General features: G+C 41.3%; 4 protein-coding genes across 4 annotated transcripts in view; 2 read left to right on the top strand and 2 right to left on the bottom strand.

The window, feature by feature from the left end:
- LOC135484051 (ribosome quality control complex subunit NEMF-like) overlaps window positions 1-2,934 on the bottom strand; it is a 60,542-nt gene extending 57,608 nt beyond the window's left edge. The window contains exons 1-4 of the mRNA XM_064765123.1: window positions 2,780-2,934; window positions 1,616-1,684; window positions 1,309-1,411; window positions 122-247 (exon numbers count right to left, since the gene is read on the bottom strand). Of these exons, the coding sequence (XP_064621193.1) occupies window positions 122-247; window positions 1,309-1,411; window positions 1,616-1,684; window positions 2,780-2,838 (357 nt within the window). The 5' untranslated portion in view covers window positions 2,839-2,934. The remainder of the gene's footprint in view (window positions 1-121; window positions 248-1,308; window positions 1,412-1,615; window positions 1,685-2,779) is intronic.
- A 1,541-nt stretch (window positions 2,935-4,475) lies between these two features.
- LOC135485002 (procathepsin L-like) lies at window positions 4,476-8,347 on the top strand. Its single transcript, XM_064766729.1, has 8 exons — window positions 4,476-4,519; window positions 4,723-4,974; window positions 5,301-5,453; window positions 5,716-5,839; window positions 5,928-6,028; window positions 6,257-6,414; window positions 6,864-6,974; window positions 7,570-8,347. Exons 1-8 carry the CDS (start codon window positions 4,496-4,498, stop codon window positions 7,667-7,669), a joined length of 1,023 nt encoding a protein of 340 aa, XP_064622799.1. The 5' UTR covers window positions 4,476-4,495; the 3' UTR covers window positions 7,670-8,347.
- A 1,428-nt stretch (window positions 8,348-9,775) lies between these two features.
- On the bottom strand, window positions 9,776-14,919 carry LOC135485001 (JNK1/MAPK8-associated membrane protein-like). Its single transcript, XM_064766726.1, has 7 exons — window positions 14,831-14,919; window positions 13,412-13,494; window positions 12,971-13,125; window positions 12,398-12,604; window positions 11,643-11,812; window positions 11,221-11,297; window positions 9,776-10,836 (listed from the first exon to the last, which is right to left on the bottom strand). Exons 1-7 carry the CDS (start codon window positions 14,910-14,912, stop codon window positions 10,621-10,623), a joined length of 990 nt encoding a protein of 329 aa, XP_064622796.1. The 5' UTR covers window positions 14,913-14,919; the 3' UTR covers window positions 9,776-10,620.
- Window positions 14,920-15,198: 279 nt separating this feature from the next.
- LOC135484049 (transmembrane protein 179-like) lies at window positions 15,199-19,242 on the top strand. The gene is made up of 4 exons (XM_064765122.1): window positions 15,199-15,567; window positions 16,129-16,263; window positions 16,581-16,665; window positions 17,286-19,242. Exons 1-4 carry the CDS (start codon window positions 15,269-15,271, stop codon window positions 17,451-17,453), a joined length of 687 nt encoding a protein of 228 aa, XP_064621192.1. The 5' UTR covers window positions 15,199-15,268; the 3' UTR covers window positions 17,454-19,242.

The following is a 19,242-nucleotide window of genomic DNA, read 5'->3' as shown; positions in this document are numbered from 1 at the left end:
CATTTAGGACACCTCTAAATTACACATAGCATTTGTCAGACCCAAGGGTGTCCTTGATAGAGAGCATTTTATCTTTCTATTATGTATATTTTTGATTACCAGCTTAGTACATGTATTTTACCTTATCATACAGCTCTACTATGAGATGATATGCAGCTTCTCCAGATCCGAACTGAAGGTCAATGATTCGGTCAATACCAAGCTGTTCGATCTTCTCAAGACGACGGGTACGGAGATGTTTACGCAGCTACAAGAAATATACAAGGGTTAACAACATTTTTAGTTTTTTTCTATCGAATATGTCTCCAAGCTATTGCGCGCTGCCATCTATCATTTCCATGAAAAGAACTGAGTTAGTGTGAAACCATCGAGAAAGTCTACCAGCTCCATATGATATGCAAATGTAAAAGGAAGACTATATATTTTAGTGGATACCTGAAGCAGTATGTGTATTGTATGTGGCTATTTGCGACCCGGCAGGTGTTGCCACCTGGCCATAGGTTGTGAAAAGGAGAACGGAGAATATACACCGAATGGCTGTACGCTATCAATATCGTGTCGCCTTTTGATTCCGTTTTACCCCCGTGTTGTTGTTTGCCTAGCGAGGCCTGGGGCATAAGCCCCGGCAGACAACACAGTATGACCTTTACAAACGACTGACCACAGAGGCCGTCACAACAGGCGGAGGAAGCCACTGCTGGCCACAACAGACAAGCAGCAAACAAAAGATCGCATGGTTGCACGCCACATGATCTTTTGTTCATTGTGCCTATATTTAGGATTGTTTGGGCTAACAGTGACCTCCCCGCCTGGTGTAATAGTGACTCTTGGACATACGTGTACTTCCCGTATTAAAAAACCCCCACATACATGTATTAAAAATGGTCTGTGTCCAACTTTGTAGGGTTAGACGAACGTTAAACTCTTTAATGATGGTGTCATGCAGTGCAGAAATTTGGGGAAACTCGACAGCTCAACTGGTAGAGCAGTCGACTGCCAATCCAAAGATCTGCGCTTGGAATCCAAGTCAAGGCAACTTGATTTATCTGTACTAATTTCATTCTTGCAATAACAAACACACTATAGCCGGAAAATATTTGACTGTGTTTTAATTTTATGACCAGATCAAATTTTGAGAAGAAAGAAAACGCTGCGAAAAACATATTGAAATTGTAATAATTGTTACGGTGTTCACAAAACGCTTAATTTATACCATGCCAAAGATGGAATTTTGCAAAACCTTAACTATACACAGCCGTATATATTTCCCAATTCATAGTATTTCCCTACTTCATGGCAGCTACTTACTTTCATTGAGAAACCAGAGGGCGAAACGTTCTTGGGCCACTCGTAACCAGTGATGTGGATTTTGTTGGCCGATTCAATCAACAACATGGCTTTCATATCCGGCCTGAAAAGAGGTGTCATAATTATTCTATTTGGCCAACATTATACAAATAATTAACAACACATACACAAAAAAGTTACAAAGACGTCAAGGGACACAGCCAAGATCAACAGATAGATTGCTATGCCCCTTAACAGTGGGTTATAATCAAGGCCACACTTGAAAAAAAGTGTTATTCTTTAACATCAACAACAGAAATTCACTTACTTAGCCAGCTTTATCAAGTAGGTCTTGTGGTCAATGTCATAGCAGTTGGCTACACGCAACCCCAACAATCTGGAATGAAACAAAATTAAATTAAAGGAGAAGTGTCTCGAGTCAAATAGTTCTTCACGGTCAAATAGAAAATTCACATACATATCCAACAAGCCACACCTTTTGTCTATACTTACAGATCAAATTGGCAAGATTTTAGAATCACCTGTGTGTTTTGATTTCAACACAAATATAACCAAGTCTAATGGCGGCAATTAGACTTTAGATCAAGTCAGATGGCATTCTGATGCACCCAAATCTCTAGCAGCAATGGAAATTTCGTTAGCTCAAGAGGGGAGCAAAGTGAACCAAAGACTCACACAGAAGCTGGGGCAGAGGCACACATAAAATTAATAAGAAACTTGGTAAATTAACCCTGAAGATCAGCGGAGGTTCGGGGTTTACCTGGACTATCATCTCAAAGATTTCGTTGTAACCCTCGATCTCAGGTCTTCTGCTCATAAATGACAATAACAAAATAAGCATGATCATGATGTAATTCAGGCTATCATCATCAGCAGTAAAGATAAGGATAAAACCTAGGCTGCCCCAGGGATTATCATAACTTTGCCTGTTCCCCGGCCTGTTCACAGATACAGCACAGGCCCGACCAGGCCACATCGTCTCTTTCTAAGCGTTCATTTTTCTGTTTAATGACTATTGAAGATGTTGTTTGGGCGCTGACCAGTCGTGTGTTTCACCTGGAACAAAGGGTCGCAGTAGCTTATGGCACTGTCCGAAGTTGGATTAGGCCTTTTGACGTGAGCACATTTGATTTGTTTTGGCTCTGATTCGTCTTTGTCGAAAAAGGCCAATAAACCTGGCTGTCCTGTCGTCTCTTAGTCTTACTCTTGTTGCCCCCTTCTACTTCTTGATCAAGTCACCGGCCAGGTAGCCTACAGTAGGCCTACAGGTCAGGCCACTGAATCGCATCCTTTTAACCTATAACCGACATTTGGCCAAACATGCATGAACGTCGAATGAGCGTGATGTAGATAAGATATACATGCACATGTAATGATGATCATGATGATCATGATGATGATTGATTGGGGATTGATGCCGATGGGCAGAAAAGATGATAAATTAAACACAAAAATCGCCGGAATATCTCACTTGGAATTCACTTCATTGATTGCCACCCGCAGATCAATGGTACTATATCTTGTCTTCATTTTGATTAACTTTTTATCTCGAGAAATTACGACAGAAATGCCTTAATTATGAAATTAAATCGTGTAATTTTGCAACATGTGAAATCTCGTCCACCATGTTTTTTCACGACAAAACATAAACCGCATCAGATTGCCTCCGCGTGAGCCGGGATATTCACATTCGGCCAATTCGAAGACACTGGTTTCGATCCGACGGCTCAGTCCCCCATCATTCATTCATATCATTACCGACGTCGTAACCCGATCGGATTTTTTTCCGGAGGTACATGTATGGAGTCATATAGGCTACTGTCCACATGTGGGATCTTTTACTTGCCATGGTATAGACACCCAGGTACAAGGGCCCACATCCTCTTTCAAAGAGGGCCCATTGTGGGAGTAAAATGGCCTGATATTGTCTGGATGAAGGGATCTCGGCTTTTATTCTTAGCCGACAGACTCTCGAATATTTCATACGTTGTACGCGTTGTGAAGAGCCAGGAATTTGAGCCTTTCCTTGAAGCCACGTCGGCTCCATCCTGAGATCAGGTTTTTGATACTCCTACCTCGTATACAAAACATCGAGAGACTGATTATGTCAGGATGCGCCTGTTCCCTGGGTTCTCCCCGGGTCCTAGCTATTGCGTCGGATAGCCAGCAGTGTTGCTAGGCCATGGGGCTGGTTCGTTTAGAAGGTCATTTCATTGACATTTTAGCGTTAGGCTACTTAGTGGTACAATAGGTGTCTTGCACATTCGCCTAAACCACATTCGTCTAATCCATATTCGCCTAAACCTTTTTCGCCTAAAACTTTTTCACCTAATCCACATTCGCCTTATTCCACTTTCGCCTAATTCCTTTTTCGCCTAATTCCTTTCTCGTCTATTCCTTTTTCGCCTAATCCACATTCGCCTAATTCCATTTTCGCCTAATTCCTTTATCGCCTATTCCTTTTTCGCCTAATTCCACTTTCGCCTAATTCCACATTCGCCTATTCCTAGGCCAACCCAAGCTAAGATCACTGAACCAAGGAAATGGCTTTTTGAAAAGGAATGGTCCATATTATGAGTAAGAATATTCCATAACCATAGCTAAGATCACTGACCATAAGAGATGACATTTTGGAATGACCCATTTTATGTGCCACAGGGGAGTTAGGTATATGCCAAAATTAGGCGAATATGGAATAGGCGAAAAAGGATTAGGCGAGAAAGGAATTAGGCGAAAATGGAATTAGGCGAAAGTGGAATTAGGCAAATGTTGATTAGGTGAAAAAGGTTTAGGCGAAAAAGGTTTAGGCGAATGTGGATAGGCGATTGTGGTTTAGGCGAATGTGCAAGACACCGTCTATATTTCATGGGTTAGGAGGACACCCGGAGATAAATTGTTTACTTTACTGAATAACAACCACCTCCTATAAAAGTTGGCTCTAGAAGAGGGAAATATGAAAAATGTTTACTTTACTGAGTAAATAGAAATATCAGCAAGAGGAACATGCATGAGGACTGGTACTTCCTCAAACCCAGCAGTTTTCATATACAGTGGTGATCATGATCTCGCAATTCCATCACAATTGATACTAGTCCATTTGATCATGGACTTCCAAGTCCGTGATTCGATTATCACAACCACATCCTATAAAAGTTGGCACCGTCGCACCATTCAACTGCAGTCCGGGATGAACAGCGGAGCTATATGTGAGGTGAGCGTTTTTCTCTTATCTTGACTTTTCTTGTCATTTGATTTTCGTTCGTCCGTTCTAGAAAAGGGAAATAATGTCACAGGTCTATCAATTTTTACCACTCGCAAATAATCATTGGGACCGTATAGCCTCTCATCAGTGTGGAAACAAAGCGAAGAGCGTCAATCCAATTCTCCTGTATTTGTTGTCCTCCTTCTTCAAAGATGAAGACAGCCATCTACCTCCTGGTGTTGGGCGTACTCGGCCTTGCCACCTGCTCGTCACAATTTTTGGTCGGCCTTGAAGACGAATGGTCCAAGTACAAAGTCAGCTACGAGAGGAGCTATGAATCGACGGAAGAAGGCCTGCGGAAGATCATCTTCATGAACAACTTGAAGACAATCATGCGGCACAACATCGAGGCAGACATGGGTCGGCACACCTACTGGATGGGCGTCAACCAATTCACTGATATGGTAGGTGCGGCTAAATTCTCAGCCGACACCATGGTTTACCCAAAACTATACATCCCAAGTTGGGGCGGAAACACGGCAGGGTTAATCTACTGGTAATATAATGGTACTATAAATCCCAAGTTGGGGCGGTTCGAGACACGGGAGGGTTAATGTAAGGTCACATTTTGACCATGACGCAGAGTAAAATGCGTATCAAATGTCCCTATCACTAAAAGAATTGTCACTTTTTACCAATCTTCTTACAAACTACACTTTTAGTCAACTATAATATAAATAGTGAGTGGAATGAGTATGTGTTAATTAGAAAACGTGTATTATATTTTCAGAGCAATGAGGAATTAAAGAAGCTGATGTCTGGATTTGTCCTGAAGCCGGACAACATGACCGGTGGCTCTACCTACTTGCCCCCTGCCAATCTGGATGCACCCTCTGCAGTTGACTGGAGGACAAAGGGATACGTTACCGCAGTCAAGGATCAGGTACGACTTTGCCAATGAGTTCCCCCAGATGAGTCAAGGGAATAGCCGACTGTTTCAACTCACTTTTTCAATTATTTTTCAGTTGTCTTCACGTTGACATTCACTAGAAGTTCATTTTACATGTCGAATCCTGGCCTACCCGAGCTACTGTACATGTCCTGTCTCGTCCTTTGTACAGACTTGTGTTTTTGTTGCAATAAGGTCTGGAGACGTAGTCCGGTGGAAACCCATCATCGCAATTATATACACGTTTCTTTTACAGGGCAAATGCGGCTCCTGTTGGTCCTTTTCCGCTACAGGGTCATTGGAGGGACAACACAAGAGGAAGACAGGAAAGCTGGTTAACCTCTCTGAACAGCAACTGATAGACTGCTCAACACTTTGGGGTAGGTAGTTCGAGGACTTAAGTCGGGTTATATTGGGCCAAAATGTTGACACACATCTAATCACTTCACTCTGGCTTTATTCCTCCAGGTAACAATGGATGTCAAGGTGGATCACAATGCTCGACCTTTAAGTACGTGAAGGAGGCCGGAGGTCTCGATACGGAAAAGTGCTACCCTTATACGGCAAAGGTGAGATTTTTTTATTTGTTTAAAATTCATTCAGGTTCAAACCATGGGTCATGGGCAAAACCGAGGAGCTCGGGTCGAGATGCCATTTCCCCCAAAACTTCGGTCAGTGCCTCGGTTTTGACGTACATTAATTTTTATAGCCCCGCGGTGTTGGGTGTAAAAACCAATACGATGTAATTCATATTCGGTATCAATCAATTCTTCCAAAAATGAATCTTTTACTTGCAGGACGGTAACTGTCATACAAAGGAATCATGTATTGGAGCAAAGAGTACGGGCGTCATATACCTTCCCCGGGCTGATGAAGATGCTCTCAAGGCCGCCGTAGCCAGCGTTGGTCCTGTCTCTGTCGCAATAACCGTCACTTCAAACTTTCATTACTACAGGTACGTGTAGGTCTGCGCTGTGACGATGATTATATCATTTGCTCTACATCCGTGATAATAGGAAGGTTGAGAACAGCGACAAGGATCCTTAAACGTATACGGATAAAAACTCTGTAGAAAGAGGACGAATTTTATATACATTTCTAACTTTATACGTAAAGATCCGTGTCGACAGGCCCCCTGACCAAGAATAGAAAGCAATACTCGAGATGAGTTGATCCACGGAGACCTATGTGCCAGAGACGCCAATGTTATTGAACATGTTGAAGACAACACACCAATACCACCAAGAAAGTCTGTTTCTTGATGACGATGAGACAGTAATAAACGAGATCTAAGATTTAAGATAATGCATGTGGTTGTACATTGTAGGTTGTTGTGATAATAGTGCTGCGACAGTTTTGATGCCGATCTCTTCGTAGCCTGAATATTCTCCTCTTATTTTCCAGTCACGGAGTGTACAACGAGCCCGACTGCAGTCCCTACAAATTAAATCACGCTGTCCTAGTCGTCGGGTATGGATCAGAAAGAGGCATCGATTACTGGATCGTCAAAAACAGGTAGGCAAGACCGACCCGCCTATTCAAATCAAATAGAAATTATTGTTCAATAAGACATGTTCTCCGGCTACGCAAGGCTCCAAATTCCGTTTTCCCCCACTTCTAATTTATCGACTACCAACTGCTGCTGGTGGTGACTGAGATATCCGGATGATGTCGCCACGGAAAAAAGTTCGAGTCAGCTCGTTACTGGTAACCGGCCTTACCCAAACCCTTTCGTAGTCTGCATAAGTTCATTGTTCCACGATGTAAAATGAAGATGAATTAAGTAGCCCGACGAACGCCTATCTGCATGTTTCTCCTTTATCATGGATGTCCAAAGACGTGTTTTTTATATTGGGTCGAAAGCTCGCGACTGAATAAACTTTGCTCATTATAGGCCCTTTAGACAATATTTAGGCAAGCTGTACTGTAGGAGGATACCGGGCTATCCGAAGGGAACCTGCGCTGTCGAAGAGAGTCGATCGCTCGCTCTATCATGATCACCATGCGCCGATGTCTTCATTGAGCCACTCCGACGACAACGTGTTTGGTAAAAATCCGCCTTACCTGCCCTAAGGCAATATTCACGTTATCAACCTGTTTTCTCTTTCAGCTGGGGACCCCAGTGGGGCTTAAGCGGCTTCATCAAGATGTCAAGAAACAAGGGCAACCAGTGTGGTATCGCGAGTGAAGCTTGCTATCCCTTAGTTTAACTGAAATGAGGACCATATACGCTTGAATTTACCATCCTGAGAAAATCAGTGGTTAATGTTCGCTTCTCCGGCCAGCAGAAAAGCGAACATTTACCCCTGATATCTTCATGATGGAATTTACAGACAAGTTCCGCAACCTTTACCTAGAGCTACGAACGACGAAGTATGTAAATTGACTTTATCGACGGCTTTTTGTAAGAAAATGTCCCCAATTTCTGCTATTAAAAGCTCATGTATGCAGTGATTTACGAGTGTGACGTGATGATACGACAGACCTTCGTCGTTCGTATTTCGTCGTAGGGTTGAGAAACATACATTATGCCAAATCAGCTATTAGATCAGGGCAACGAATGTTACAGATTTGTTATTCGTAGTGACTTAGTCCCTTTGCACATTTGAACAGTTCGTTGGTGCAGATAAATGTTATCGCGCTGCCTTTCTTTGCGAGACAAACTTCTCTCATCAACTTCCCTCATCATTCAATTAGAGTCCAAGGTATCCTGAGAGAATGAACATCCTGTTGGGTTTGAGTCTGTGGTTGATAGTCCGTAAATCACAGTTGTGACAATAGTTTGGGGTTGTAAATATAAGAACTGAGTTGTGTGATGATTATGATGACGTGACAACCGTTTGTAAAATGTAAGTTTGAAGTACGAGTTTATGAATACAGACAGTGTTTGGAGAGCAGTTGTTTCTGGTTATAATTACTAGATATTTAAGGTTTTCCTGCTCTAGTCTTAGCAGGACCTTCATCATTGATGAGATTGTAAGTGGCTAGTCCTCTTACATCCTGACGTAATCGGTGGTTTTGAATATACTCCGCCTCTGCCAGGATGCGGATCCTGGAGCCCACAAAATGGAACTGGGCCATTTGACCAGCGCAATGCAGATCACATCCTCCATCGCATTGATTCCACTCTCTACACACCGCCCAATGCCAGCCAGACGAAGTGCAATTAATCTTAAGCTGAGCGAATTTGCTTGTCTCATTTCCGTTTGTTCGTTTTCAAAAGACGGAATGAAATTATAACAGGTCTGTCAGCTTTGACCTGCCGTCTCTTCCGGAAAAACGTACACGCGCGTCCCCTGGAGAAGACTTGTCCCAGAGTTTTTCGATAACCAACCGAGAACAATTACGAATTGAAGATGTCCGAGTTCGCATGGATTTGACAAGGTCGATTTGCAAGATTAGGGATTAGGCAACCATTTGCATCCAATACCAGAGAAACCAATCATGCCTCCCTGTTTAGTCGGGAGGGGGGGTGCATCCTCGAATTTCATCTTCCCCTCGCACACGTTACTGAAACAATGCTTTTGTGGTATCAGCCGTGAATTTTGAGATTGGCGAAATCAAACTTATTATCCCACCATGCAAGCATTTCACCATAGTGCATTTAGTAGGCTGTGAAATTTTATCTCATGAACTTCATTAATTAAAGCCTAGCGGATCGGGAGCCCCGCCAATGGCCTCTTGAAAAACATAAACAAGAGGCCCAAGGGCCTGGCGCTCAGCTGAAACACATTTGTACAATGTACAAAACATGGAAAGCACATCCAGGATGACATAAACGTACCATTCTTGTGAATTAAAATCATTGCTGATGATATACTGTTGACCGACAACTCCCATGTGTTTTCCCGGTCATCTCGAAGGTGGTTGTGACATTGTCTCTTGCACTTCGGACATATGGGGTTGACATTTTGACATTGGCTTTCTTTCCCACTGCACATCCAGGACAATGTGTAGGGTCATTTCCTTGCACACCACCAACCATCGACTTCCAGGTGCTTCCTGGCCATCTCGAAGCAAGGTGGTTGTGACATTGTCTCTTGTTCTTCAACAGGTCATGTTGGAACACCAGATCGGTGTTATTCATCGTCACTAACCTTAACATAGTTGTTCAAATATTTTGACCTTGACCTAATTTCCAAGGTCAATGAGGTCGAATTCTCAGTTACCATATTGGGAAAAGGGTATTTGAGGGTGACAAATCGACACATGGTGAAATGTTTTGGACAAAATCATGGTCAAAAACACATTTTTGGTGACTTCTCATTCTTCCATGAGTGAACAGAAAAGGCAATGACAATAATTGAAAATTATGTACAAATAAATAATTATTTCTTTACTCGAATATAACACCGACAAACCTTCTGAACTCGGACACACACAAATTATAGGCAGTTATCAACAGGGCATAAAATGTTCAGTTCATGTATTTACCCACGACTTTATTATATACTTGTCAGCATCCGACACAGATTTCAAACCCTCTCCACTCACACTGTAACACTGTCCATCCCTTTTTATAAAGAATTTGTTCAATGAAGCCAATGACAATTCTCATGTTGTTCGTGCATTAGTTATATCAGGACATTTTAGAAATGGCACATGACATACTCATAGGCAGAATACAGCAAATATTACAAACGAACATATCTGCATCTGTTCTCCAGGTCATTTAGAAGATTCTCAATCTCTAGTTGCAATCTGGAGTGAACAAGTGCAGAAGATGTGGCCAATCAAAAATGGGACAAAATTCGTTTCATATAAAAACGAATTTTCGTATCCATATTACATATGGATATAAGTACCCTTTGATGATACCTGCTTGAAATTATGCCAGCCAAAAGAGTCTAGATTTTTTTTCTCGAGAAACCCTTTACTAACTGTACCATCTGGACTAATGCAAGTATCAATTCGTTTCTTGTACCCCCCCCTCCTCAAGGGTAGTTAAGCTATCACCACTAATCTTTGCCGATGCTTGAGTAGTATTTATTTTTCCTTAATGAAAATTTGGCGAAGCTGGAAAGAATAAGGATGCTAATGGTTCGATGTCTTGTCGAACATACAGCCTTACCCAGTAAAATTAGTTCGGTTACTTTATATGACGGCTCTCTCTCACACCTGCTCCAGTCTGTATGGATGTGTAAACTTGACTGTCTCTTTCTCACACCTGCTCCAGTCTGTATGGATGTGTAAACTTGACTGTCAATAGATAAAACAATGTAGGAAACGGCACCAGCGCAAGAAGTGGGACATGGAATGCAGGATTCTTGAGTTCCGTTATAGCAATGATTCCAAATGCGTGAAGTATCCAGTGTCCAACTAGAATAACGATGTTCCTTGGATTCGTGAAGTTTTGACATAAGAGAGACCTTAAGTCCTGAAAATCGAGGAAAATTTATGAAAACAAATGAAATTTTCAATAATAGAAGTGTATAACTTGAGATATATTCTGTTGAAGGGGTACTCAGTTCGTTGAAAAATCTAAAAAAATTACTTGAATTTGATTGTATTGTCGTGACTATTTTAAATCATATTGTCGCTAAGAATTAGATATTACTGCAGTTGTTGAGATCGTTCCGTAAGAGATGCTCTGATTGGTCCAAAATCGAGGCTACTTGCCTGGGCCAAAAACACATGCGAGGTGGAAAATGTCAAGGTTTTGGGTGAGTGATTTAGCGATTTAAAACATTGCGGGTCAAGATGCACAAGATAATACAATGATCATGCAGCCAAACTTGGAAAGTACACAGTTGTTTCCTACCTGTTCTTCGAAGAGCGAGAAATGCACCGCAACCGTTGCCACGGAGATAACGAGAGTGATGTACGGGAATGCATAATCTGGAATAACAACACAGACAAGTTTTTATCAATTCTTGATAATAACGATCATTTTTGCACATACAACTGGATGACGGGGCAACTACCGATGGAAGGGGCCTCTGGATTGTCCAACAGCCAGAATCTATATACATGTAGCTCCAATACTATTGTAATCTCATTTATTTTTTGAGGCCAAGTATTACACATTCCAAGAAACTTCAACTTCAGTCAAGATTGCTGGAAGAATTGAGGTGTAAGGTATGATGTTTCAATGCACCCTCCATCAATGAATAACATTCTACTGATAGTAGCTCATTGATCTGTGTCTTGTAGTAGTTGAGTAAGATTGCTATTTCAACTCACATAAGAGGCCTCCACAGATAGCTTGCACCACTGCCAGAATAGGGAAGAAATAGAGAGCTGCATAGATGGATTTGGAGCCTTTCTTGCCTACCAGCTGTGTCGATAAGATTGGTCTGATGAACATCATCAGTACCAGGCAGAAAGCATAGTAGACCATGACGATTGAGTATCTAGAAGGCAAACAACAAGAAATCGATCAGAATAATGAAATAACACAACATGATGTTCGAACAATACAGATATGAAGTAACAGATTTGTTATGGCAATTCATAAGTAGAGGACAAAGTCACAACAAAGTAGAGGACAAAGACAAAGTCACAACCAAGTAGAGGACAAAGACAGTCACAACCACAACAGCTTTGGCTGAAGCACTGTTTTGTAGGAAATTCCAAATTCTTAGTTATACTTGCTACTATAGTTAAAATAAACAAAATGGTTAGTGTAACTGAACAATCTAAAATAAGTGCTACTGAATCTGCTTTAAATTTATTTACCGGTACCTGTATCGTCGCATTCTGGCACCTCCGGTCAAATGCAATTTTTTTTAAACTTGATTACTTATACAGTGGAACCTCCCTTAGCGGACACCTCTCTATTATGGACAACCTCTCTATTAAGGACACTAGTTTTGGTCCCAAATTGGTAGTTTCTATTCAATTTGACCTCTCTTATCAGGACACCTCTCTATTAAGGACAGCACTTGCCAGTCCCAAAGGTGTCCTTAATAGAGACGTTCTACCGTACTAGTTCTTACAGTGGGTAGACAACCTCTTGTGTGCAGTGAATGGTATTAACATAATCCGGGCTTGGGTTGTAGAGCATGGTGTACCAGTCAGAGAGGTGGTGGACCGGACATGAGTTCACTCGTAGGGATCCCAGGGGCTCGACAGCAAGGAGTGTCAACACTGCTGCAGCAACACTCTCGATGAATGCTGACACATGGAGAATGATCAGTTTGGGCCTGAAAAGAAGATTTGCCTGTGAACATTTTAAAAATCTACACGTACCATTTGGACAGAGTCTCTCAGCATCCATCATTAATTAAGCAATCAGCCTGGTATTCGAGTGCCTACAGACCTTACAAATGTATGTAACAGTATGCAAGCCGAGAGGACTGTGTGTAGATGACAACTGGTGATTCAGAATGATTGATAATCTTCGAAATGTAAAAATTATGACATTTTCCTCTGCATGGAATATATATCTCAACAAAACAACGTTCCTCGTGGTATTTCTAGCACTACCTAGAGCCACTGTCCTGTATGTGTATGAGTGGCAGACAGCCCAAAATTTTGTTGTTCAGCCCAGCAAATTAGAAGGTACATACACTTTTCTCTTGTTCGTGAAGTCAATGCAAAACCAATGGAGAGCAACAGACACCAATGCCATGAACCCAAGGTAAAGCCAGTCATAAAATGTGGGACTGCCATCACATTTTGTACATAAGCTCTTTTCATTAGGGCGGTAACCACGTGGGCAAGCCTGCAAGAGAATGTTTTTAAGCCATGAATAAAATCTTGAAAACAGCAAATGAAGATGTCAAATCATTGTGCCAATTTAGGGAAGCCTGGTTTTAGTTGATCTTATTGATTCATAAGAATACATGAGCTTTCTGTGCAAGCCTCCAGGAAAACTAGCCAGCATTCTCATACCAATATTCCTGCAGACAACATTACATAAGTACAAATGGTGAGAGGTATTTATCTATCTGAACTTATGAATTCATGTGACCAATGTTGGTCCCTATACTCTTCATACTACGACTTACCCCACATTCAGTCTGGTTACCATTCTCCTTTATCACAAAGCCACAGTAGAGACCGGGACACTTGTTCTTGTTAACATCATCATCTGAAACATAATAAAGCTTGACCTTTCTTGTGCCTTGTCCAAGTATGGTAACGATCCAGTAACAACCCAATTATGGAGGGTCCCAACAAGGCCAAGGGGGGTTTCCTCTCCAATGCAGTGGGTAAAACTATATATCAGCTATCGTAGGAGGGTTCGGGGGAACTCCCCCAACATAAAGCCAAAGGGAGACTCACTTAAGAGTAAGTCTGGGACTTAACATATCATATTATGTTCCTGACAGATAAAGCCTGGAGGGGGGCAAACTAAGTCTGCGACTCTACAATAGGGCCTACATATATCAATATCATGTTCTGGATCTGGATGGTTAATTTGCAATGTCCCTTGAGGGATATGGCTGCAAAATGATGAGCGGCGAAGCCCGAATAATTAACTTTTGGCATTTTGTAAACAAAGATACCTACTTATAGTGATGGAAAACCGGCTGTTATAAAACGCGGATTCCGCGGAAAAATCACAAAGCCGCCAGTAAATACGCGCATAATATTTAATGATAATTATATTATCCAAATAACAACATAAATCATAAATCGGAGGCAAGAACTACCAGTTATCTGCATATTTCATCGGTCATATTTTAATCCTCTGGAGCACCATTCATGCCATTCCGATCGACTCTTCCCTCTTTTTTTCTTGGTGTTGATAAACTTTGCGTTATCTTCGACACCACCGTGGTTCCTGATTCCCTAACGGAACATATTACGAGGCTGCTTTCAAGTGTGATTGATGCCCGGATTGATGTACGTTACGGTATGCCTCCTTCAAATCGGGTCGATGACGAACTGAATTCTGGTCTAAGAAAATGTTTTAGGACAATCTCCTTGCAGCTCGAACCTAACCAACCATATATGCGACTGCACATTGGAGTCTATTTTTAGCAATCACAAAAACTTACTTCGCGGCCCGTCCTAGAGTATAAGTTTATTTCGAACTACTGTACAAGGTGCTTGTGATTTACGGCGCATACAGCGCACCATATAACCGTAACGGGGATTCCCAAAGACCTTGGCTTGTCACCAGGAGTACTTCATGCGCACAACAATGCACACTATTGATATGAAAAACTCTCACCTGCGGTTCAGGTAGCCACCCTGTAGCCAAGTTAGATTTTTCCGCGGATTTCCGCGGAATCCGCGTTTTATAACAGCCGATGGAAAACTGCCAAACTGCACTGTCAATCCATTCTCGGACAAAATCTAAATAATCAATTATCGAACACACAATTTGAAGCCTATTTTCGGAGTATTTATCCGCCAAAATGTTTCACTATGTTGATATTCCAGTACGAAAATATGCAATGAATCAAAAGAATGCTTACCTACAACCTCTGGTGCGCAAGGCCAGAGAAAAAGAGAGAAAAAGAAGCAAAATATCGCGACTTCAGAAATTCTGACTTCCATGATGTTGTGATCGTTGTTATTCGTAAAGTATACAATAGTATGACTTGGCAATGGTACGTTTTGGTTGACGTTTTAAGTTATTGTGACATGAGGATCTGAACATTTATCGTGGAGGATGGAAACTGTTAAACAATTATAATTACATGTTTCATCTCATATCAACTGTTGTTATGATGACAATCATAGTATTTCAAATTGTAAACGTACTCGTTTTTCGTAAGCATGCGAAACCTTGATATTCCACGACGACCACAACGACTTGTTTTACAGGAAATTACTTCCGGGTTTTTAATTTTCAATTGCGAGATGTCAACATTCCTCTTTATTTCATGATATTGACTTAATTCCTGATCAAAATGGGCATAGGGAATATTGCAGTGTTAGCCCAAGTTACAGCCTTACTGCTTGCATTGATATTTTCGTTTTTTATCTTCATCCCTTTGAGCGTGAACATCCACCAGTTTGAAGGCAGATGCTTGTTGTATGCCACTGGAAAATGGGTGACAAATAGTACATCACCACAGTTTAATTTAGATGTCGAGTGGGGCCTTCAGGGTTATTGTGGCTTCTCAATCTTCATGGGAGTGATGTCAATGCTCACAGCTCTTGGATACATGATTCTCATGTCTTTCTACTTGATCCAAGGAAACGATCTGTAAGTTCTTCTTTCTTCATCGTCTTGACTCTTATAGTCTCTTGTCTCAACAGGTTGAGGGCAGAGAGGGCAAGTTCAATGCGACCCTTTGGAACTTTGGTCCCCGATACAACAATGGTATGGTTTGCGCATAAACTGACGTGACCTCTAACGCATATATCCTTCAAAGAAAACACTGCGTTGCAGGGTTGCACAGCTGATTAAGCATGATTTGCACACGCAGTGATTTCTTTCAGGAGATATGCTGCGTTAGAGGTCATGTCAGTTAATGCCCGAGCCGAACCATTGTCATATATCCGGGACCAAAGTTCTGAAGTGTCGTATTCATGAGGTTGAGCAGAAGCAACTGAATTAATGTCCATGAAGAGTTATGGTAGAAGGAGAAGGAAATCGGAGGGGTCCAATAATGGAGCGATTTGCGACGCGTGTGGATTTCTTTCTTCCACATCGACCAAAGGGGTTAAAACATTTCGCGTGTAAGAGAATTGTAAACCAGAGATGAAGAAACTTAAGAAAAGAAGAATTATATTTCATATTAAACGGTGGACTTGTTTATTTCAGGCCCTGGTTGTCGGCATTTATCAAAATGGTGGTGACTTTTGTGCTTACTGCGATGATGCTGATATCAGGAAGTACTTTGAGCACTGGTTTTAACCAGTGGTGCTCAGTGATTACACAGGCACCACAGACATACAGGTGAGACAATCAATCAGAGAGCACAGCCCACTGTGAGCTGTGAAAGTGAGTGCTTGGCAATTTTTTCAAATCTAATTTCTTTATATTCTTCTGCATATATAGTACCGTCTAAACATCTGTATATCCTAACTTGTCTAATGTGTTTGTGAAGTTGTACTCCAGTGGCCTACTTCAATTGAAATAGGAAGCATTTCCAGAAGCCTTTCGGAAAGAAATTCGTGAGATCCTCTTTCATGTCTTGTAGTGGTTCAGTTTTTCGCAGCAGCCCCCCCCCATTTGAATAGATTTTGATGAGCTTTTGCGTTCTTTATATTCAGCTGCGAGGAGGCAGACACAATCCCATTGCATGTTGGCGAAAATATAGACACTGGAGATTTCTTTGTAGAGTTCGGAATGGCACAGGTAAGATCAAGTGTTTCTGTTCTTTAGAATAACACATAACATGCTCCTCACTTATGCATCGAGCACAAATACTTTCCTGGCTGAGTGGAATTGACAACCCTAAATATAAAAAAATGTGATAAATGGACTCTTCTTTCTTTTTACTTAACAAGTGTACTGTACATTGTCCACAGTGGTTACCGATGACAATCAGTTCAAATCATTAAAAGCTTCATCGTTGCTTAACATTTATCTGTTCGTCAAGTAGGCTACTGTACTGCCATTTTATAAGACATCTACCTTTCAATATATCACCAGCGTCGTAACCCTAAATTAGATTTTTGCCAGAAGTATGATGTCCATTATATAGGGTACATGTGGTATATTCTACCTGCCCTGTAGGCACTCAGATTCAAGGGACCACAGGGTTTAGTGTGATCCAACAGGCCCTTGAATATTCATACATACGTTGTGTTGTAAAGAGCCAGGAATTTGATTTCCGTGAAAGCCACGCCGGTTCATCAAGACATACAATCCTGGGTTCTCCCCGGGATCGAACCTGGGCCCTATTGCGTGGCGGCCAGCAGTGTTAACCATTAGACTATAAAGGATCCTCAAAAACTATTATATTATCATTTCAGTTTGGTTCCTGGTCATCGTGGCTCTGCTGGCTGGTATTGTTCATCTTCTCATTGGCACGAATCATCAAATTCAATAAACAAGAGGACTTCCTGAAGAGTATGAGTCGAGAGAGGCAAAGACTTTTGAGCAGTGTCACTCAGAATAGCGGGGAATATTCAGGCATCTAGATTTAAAACTATGCAGTGCTGTGCAGGTCCATTTTTGCTGTGCAGAAGGGGGTGAGCTGGGTAAAGTGAGTTTGAGGCAAGGTGCCTGGCAATTGCTCCAACTTATCGGTGCCAAGACTATTGAACAGTGTGTCTCAGATTAGCGGGGAGTATTTGAGCATCTATAAAAGTTCAAACCATGCAGTGATGTGCAGGTCCATTTGTGCAATGCAGAAGAGGGAGGGAGGGGGGACTGGGTGAGGTGGGGTTGAGCAGAGGGGACTGGTGATTGGTTGTAAGGAGAAGTGACTCAGTATCCCCTTTCACATTCTGATTGCCATAAGTTCTCTAACTATTTCCCAGAAGATCATTTGACAATCGTGAATAAGAGTTTGAGGCTAAATCCTTTTAAAGTGATTTTTATTCTGAAGGTAATGTATATACAATCAGTGAATCTCCATCAGATCTTCCAAAATCAAACCAGCACGCATCACTTTGTTGTTCCTTAACGCCCTACAGATTCCGTGGGCTGACAGAAAATGCATTTGAGGATGTTGTGGCCATACACTTTCTATACTGTAAACCTTGCAATTTTTGCATACATTTTAATTCTGTTACATTTTTCATGACCAGAAGAATCTGTGAAAATGAAACCAGCGAAAAGCAAGATTTTGACTGGTATTACTGTTACAGTGTTCTCAAAGCGCTTTGAAACTACGCCAAAGATTCCAGTTAACAAAACCGTGAAGTGTAGAGAGCCACAAATATTTCCTGGTTTACAGTATTTTTATACTATTTTATGTTTGAATGTGCTTAGAACAAAATTCTTTGCATAGTTTGCCTTCATGTCGCACACACTTATTGCCAGAATTCATATAAAACCAGGTAAATGGAATTGAAAGTCCATCTGGTTTCTATCAACTGGGTTCAGTTTATAGTGTGATAACTTTATTGTAATTTTGTCTGTATATTATTACGTACATTGCATGTTTCTTTCGTTGATGTTACAAGGTGCAGTGCTTACTATTATTACATGCAGCTGAAGCCTAGAATGCACAAAAAATCAAAATGAACAATACTCGAGGTCTTTAGCTCTCTCCTTGCCAAGATATTTCAAAGGCTTTTTAGAGATTTAGTAACTTAAGAGTTTATGGTTTAATATTATAAATTGTGCTTTTTGTATATTTACTCTAAGGAATAGCATCAAAATCAATGATAAATGGATCTGATCAACTTTGTTGTACACAGCTTTTCTTTTATATATTTGTACAAGAAGCGGGATCCACTTTTGCCAGAAATTCAACTTTTTGGTAAGGGGAATATTAAACTTTTTAAAACTATTAATTAGGAGAATTTGTATATATTTTGGCAAGTATAGATTAGAAGAGACTTAATTTTTGGGAATGTATATAATCAGATTATACAAGGTGAATGCCTGATGAATAACTAAAACGACAGGTTTATGATTTATTACTAGATCTGTCCAGGTACATGTATTAAAGGGTGACTACAGGCAGTAGCCAAGTAGGCAAGACAAAGTTGCACAAAGTCACCAGTAGGGGTCTCCTATCCCACCGTACATCAGAACTATTCAGGCTTGCAGGAGGAAGATATAAGTCTTAGCTCCACCAATCCTAAACCTGCAGTTAGTACCTCTCCTGTGTTTTGTAAATGTTGGAGGTTAGAAAGTGTGTATCACGCATGCGCCGTAGGGACAGCAGTTACAGAAATCGAACGCGTCATCTGTCGCCGTGCTAAGGAACTACATGTACAGATTGCCATATTTCTTGCGCTTCCACCTATTAGATGA

This window comes from Lineus longissimus, chromosome 3 (genome assembly GCF_910592395.1).
Source record: "Lineus longissimus chromosome 3, tnLinLong1.2, whole genome shotgun sequence".
Classification (NCBI taxonomy): Eukaryota; Metazoa; Nemertea; class Pilidiophora; order Heteronemertea; family Lineidae; genus Lineus; species Lineus longissimus.
The sequence above is the reverse complement of the archived record's forward strand: the minus strand, read 5'-3'. Positions and strand labels throughout refer to the sequence as shown.

Coding starts and splice junctions, on each gene's coding strand:
- LOC135485001 (XM_064766726.1), bottom strand. CDS start 14,912: ATGGAAGTCAGAATTTCTGAAGTCGCGATATTTTGCTTCTTTTTCTCT. Junction 13,126..13,411: donor GTAACCAGACTGAATGTGGG/GTAAGTCGTAGT, acceptor ATTCTCTTGCAG/GCTTGCCCACGTGGTTACCG. Junction 12,605..12,970: donor TTCACGAACAAGAGAAAAGT/GTATGTACCTTC, acceptor TCTTCTTTTCAG/GCCCAAACTGATCATTCTCC.
- LOC135484049 (XM_064765122.1), top strand. CDS start 15,269: ATGGGCATAGGGAATATTGCAGTGTTAGCCCAAGTTACAGCCTTACTG. Junction 15,568..16,128: donor TTGATCCAAGGAAACGATCT/GTAAGTTCTTCT, acceptor TGTTTATTTCAG/GCCCTGGTTGTCGGCATTTA. Junction 16,666..17,285: donor TAGAGTTCGGAATGGCACAG/GTAAGATCAAGT, acceptor TTATCATTTCAG/TTTGGTTCCTGGTCATCGTG.
- LOC135485002 (XM_064766729.1), top strand. CDS start 4,496: ATGAACAGCGGAGCTATATGTGAG. Junction 4,520..4,722: donor ACAGCGGAGCTATATGTGAG/GTGAGCGTTTTT, acceptor CCTTCTTCAAAG/ATGAAGACAGCCATCTACCT. Junction 5,840..5,927: donor AGACTGCTCAACACTTTGGG/GTAGGTAGTTCG, acceptor TTATTCCTCCAG/GTAACAATGGATGTCAAGGT.